This window comes from Phytophthora parasitica, assembly GCF_000247585.1.
Source record: "Phytophthora parasitica INRA-310 unplaced genomic scaffold supercont2.379, whole genome shotgun sequence".
Lineage (NCBI taxonomy): Eukaryota > Oomycota > Peronosporomycetes > Peronosporales > Peronosporaceae > Phytophthora > Phytophthora nicotianae.
Window position 1 is genome coordinate 3753 of NW_008649365.1, and position 2245 is coordinate 5997.

The following is a 2245-nucleotide window of genomic DNA, read 5'->3' on the forward strand; positions in this document are numbered from 1 at the left end:
GTACGTCTCAGAAACCCCAAACTTCTTTCGGCAAGACTGGTCTTCGCTTTTGAAATCAGCGACTAGCAATTTCAACCGTTCCTTCATCGTACGATCGTTCAATTTCACCTTGAGATGTTCGCTCAAGTTGCCAGTGACTTGGTGGTAACGCTATGCCTGTTTTCCATGGCCAGCAGCGTAAGGTTCGAGGTTTAGCATCTTCTTCAAAGCGCTAGATCAGCCTCTTGCGTGAAAAAAAAATCTTCGTCGTCTTGTTGGGCTTCTTGCTGTCTGACGTTTTGGTGCTTTTTTGTTGGGTTTTCGCTTGCGCAGTATCCTCGGACCATTTCAGCTCACCCCTTTCATCTTCATCATTGCTTTCGCTTGCGGCTTCAGTATAACCCCGAAATACCACAGCATGTTCGTTCTGGGAGAGAGCTGCATCATCATCTGAGGCACTGAATCGCATGTCAAGCCTCTCGGAGTTCTTAGGGCTAACACGACGCTTGTTCTCAATTCCTTCACACCGAATTGCGGGCGCATCTTCATGTTCTTGCGGATTGACATTGATCAGTGCAATCCCACCGCTTGCTTGTGGTTTAAAATACTGAACGACAAGGACTCGCTCCTTACGAGATTGACAATGCGGTGTGGGCCTGGTATTTCGATCATTCTTAGACGTGATGGCTGTTGATGGTGCTCTGACAGTATCCCTTGCTGTTTTCGATCGTCTACCACGTACTTGCTTTGCCCTCTTAGATCCCACGTTAGGTTTGCTCTCTGTAGAGCGTTTTGTGCTTTGTTGCCCCGGAGGTAGTTTCTGATCGGATTGGCTCAAATGGATCCCCCTGCTTGAGCTGGCGTCTTCGAACACGGATCACGGCAGGTAATAGAGCACACACGTGCTTCTAGCCCGCCGTCGAGTAAAATGTTAGAGCAGAAATGATGAACACCCTTCTAACACACCGTGCAGGGCTCCACGACCAGCTCCTCGTCAGCCAGAGCCTCGCAGCGATCGTACGCGCACGGTCCTCTAATATCGACCATGCTGTTGACTGTACGGGAATTTCCGTTTGGCTTTCCCATGCCCCCCCCCCCCCTGACGGGTTTCTGGGACCGAAAATGACGTAGGCGGGTGGCGTTAAAAATAAATGTTGCTGCGCCGTGGGTCTGATTACGGTTTTTTTCAAATTTACGTCTTTCTGAAAGCATCTGCTCGCGTTCATGCTCCACGTACATTGGTTCGTGGTCCGGTGTTCCTATTACATGTTCTAGTTGAAGCAGTTTGATGCCCCGCCACATGTTTAATACCGGGGAGTTAAACAAAAATAAGACGCCTTGTATTTGTATATTACAGCGTATTATGCATTTTGTAGCCGCAGCGCGGACTTAATGAGCGCCGTGGTGATACACTGGCGATGTTGTAGCTACAAAATTCAGTAACATTGTCGCCGCGAGGGGTGGCTTTCAACAAAAGGATTTCACTTCGTAGCGGAAACTTGTCACATGTTACTGAATGGACTTTATCACCCTTTTCAAACCGATTAGTAGGGTTTGTTTTTTTCAAAATGCAAACCGCACAGCATTCTACAAATACCATACAAACTGTTCTGAAGCTTAAGGATTGGTACGTTTTCTATGATGAAAAAATAACGCTGTTTTAAACGTTTTTAACGCGTTCTTTTCAGACCAAAGACATTTAAACGTTTAGAAGCTACGCTCTCTTTTCTGGAAAAGAATACTTTCTACTCCTCTTGTTATGGGAAAAGAAGATGATATGGAATCCCTCGTGAAACAGAGATCAGAGCTAACGCAACATTCATACCTCTTGCTCGATAATTTCTGCGTCTGTCAGCTCCTCATTTTTATCATCACCTTCGTTTGCGCTCCCGTTCCCGTCTCTATATGTGACTTCTGTGGTCACAGCATTCTCGCCCAGATCCGTCGTTATATGCTGAGTAACCATGAACACTTCGAAATGTTGGCGTTCGCGGTTCAATTCGAGGGCTGCGACTGCGGGATTGTGAGCCACAGCAACCTGCTCTTCGACCTTGCCAGCACCAGTGCGGTTTCTTATCGCAGAATGAACACGTTTCTGTGGTGAAGCAGATTCAGAATATTCCGAGACTGGGCGCTATCAGTTCCAATCAATCAAGATCGACTACCACGCATTATGGCGATCTTGGTGTGGTCCACGTCAAACCTGGCCAAACCGATGGCGATCTCAAGTGTGGTATACATCACACCCGCCCAAGTCAATTGTACC

The 2245-nt window shown here is 47.3% G+C and overlaps 1 protein-coding gene across 1 annotated transcript; it reads right to left on the bottom strand.

Annotated features, from left to right (window-relative positions):
* Positions 1-746: 746 nt before the first annotated feature.
* PPTG_24927 (hypothetical protein) lies at positions 747-1026 on the bottom strand (the record flags this gene model as incomplete). Its single annotated transcript, XM_008918929.1, has 2 exons — positions 747-887; positions 946-1026. 2 exons carry the CDS (start codon positions 1024-1026, stop codon positions 747-749), a joined length of 222 nt encoding a protein of 73 aa, XP_008917177.1.
* Positions 1027-2245: the final 1219 nt, after the last annotated feature.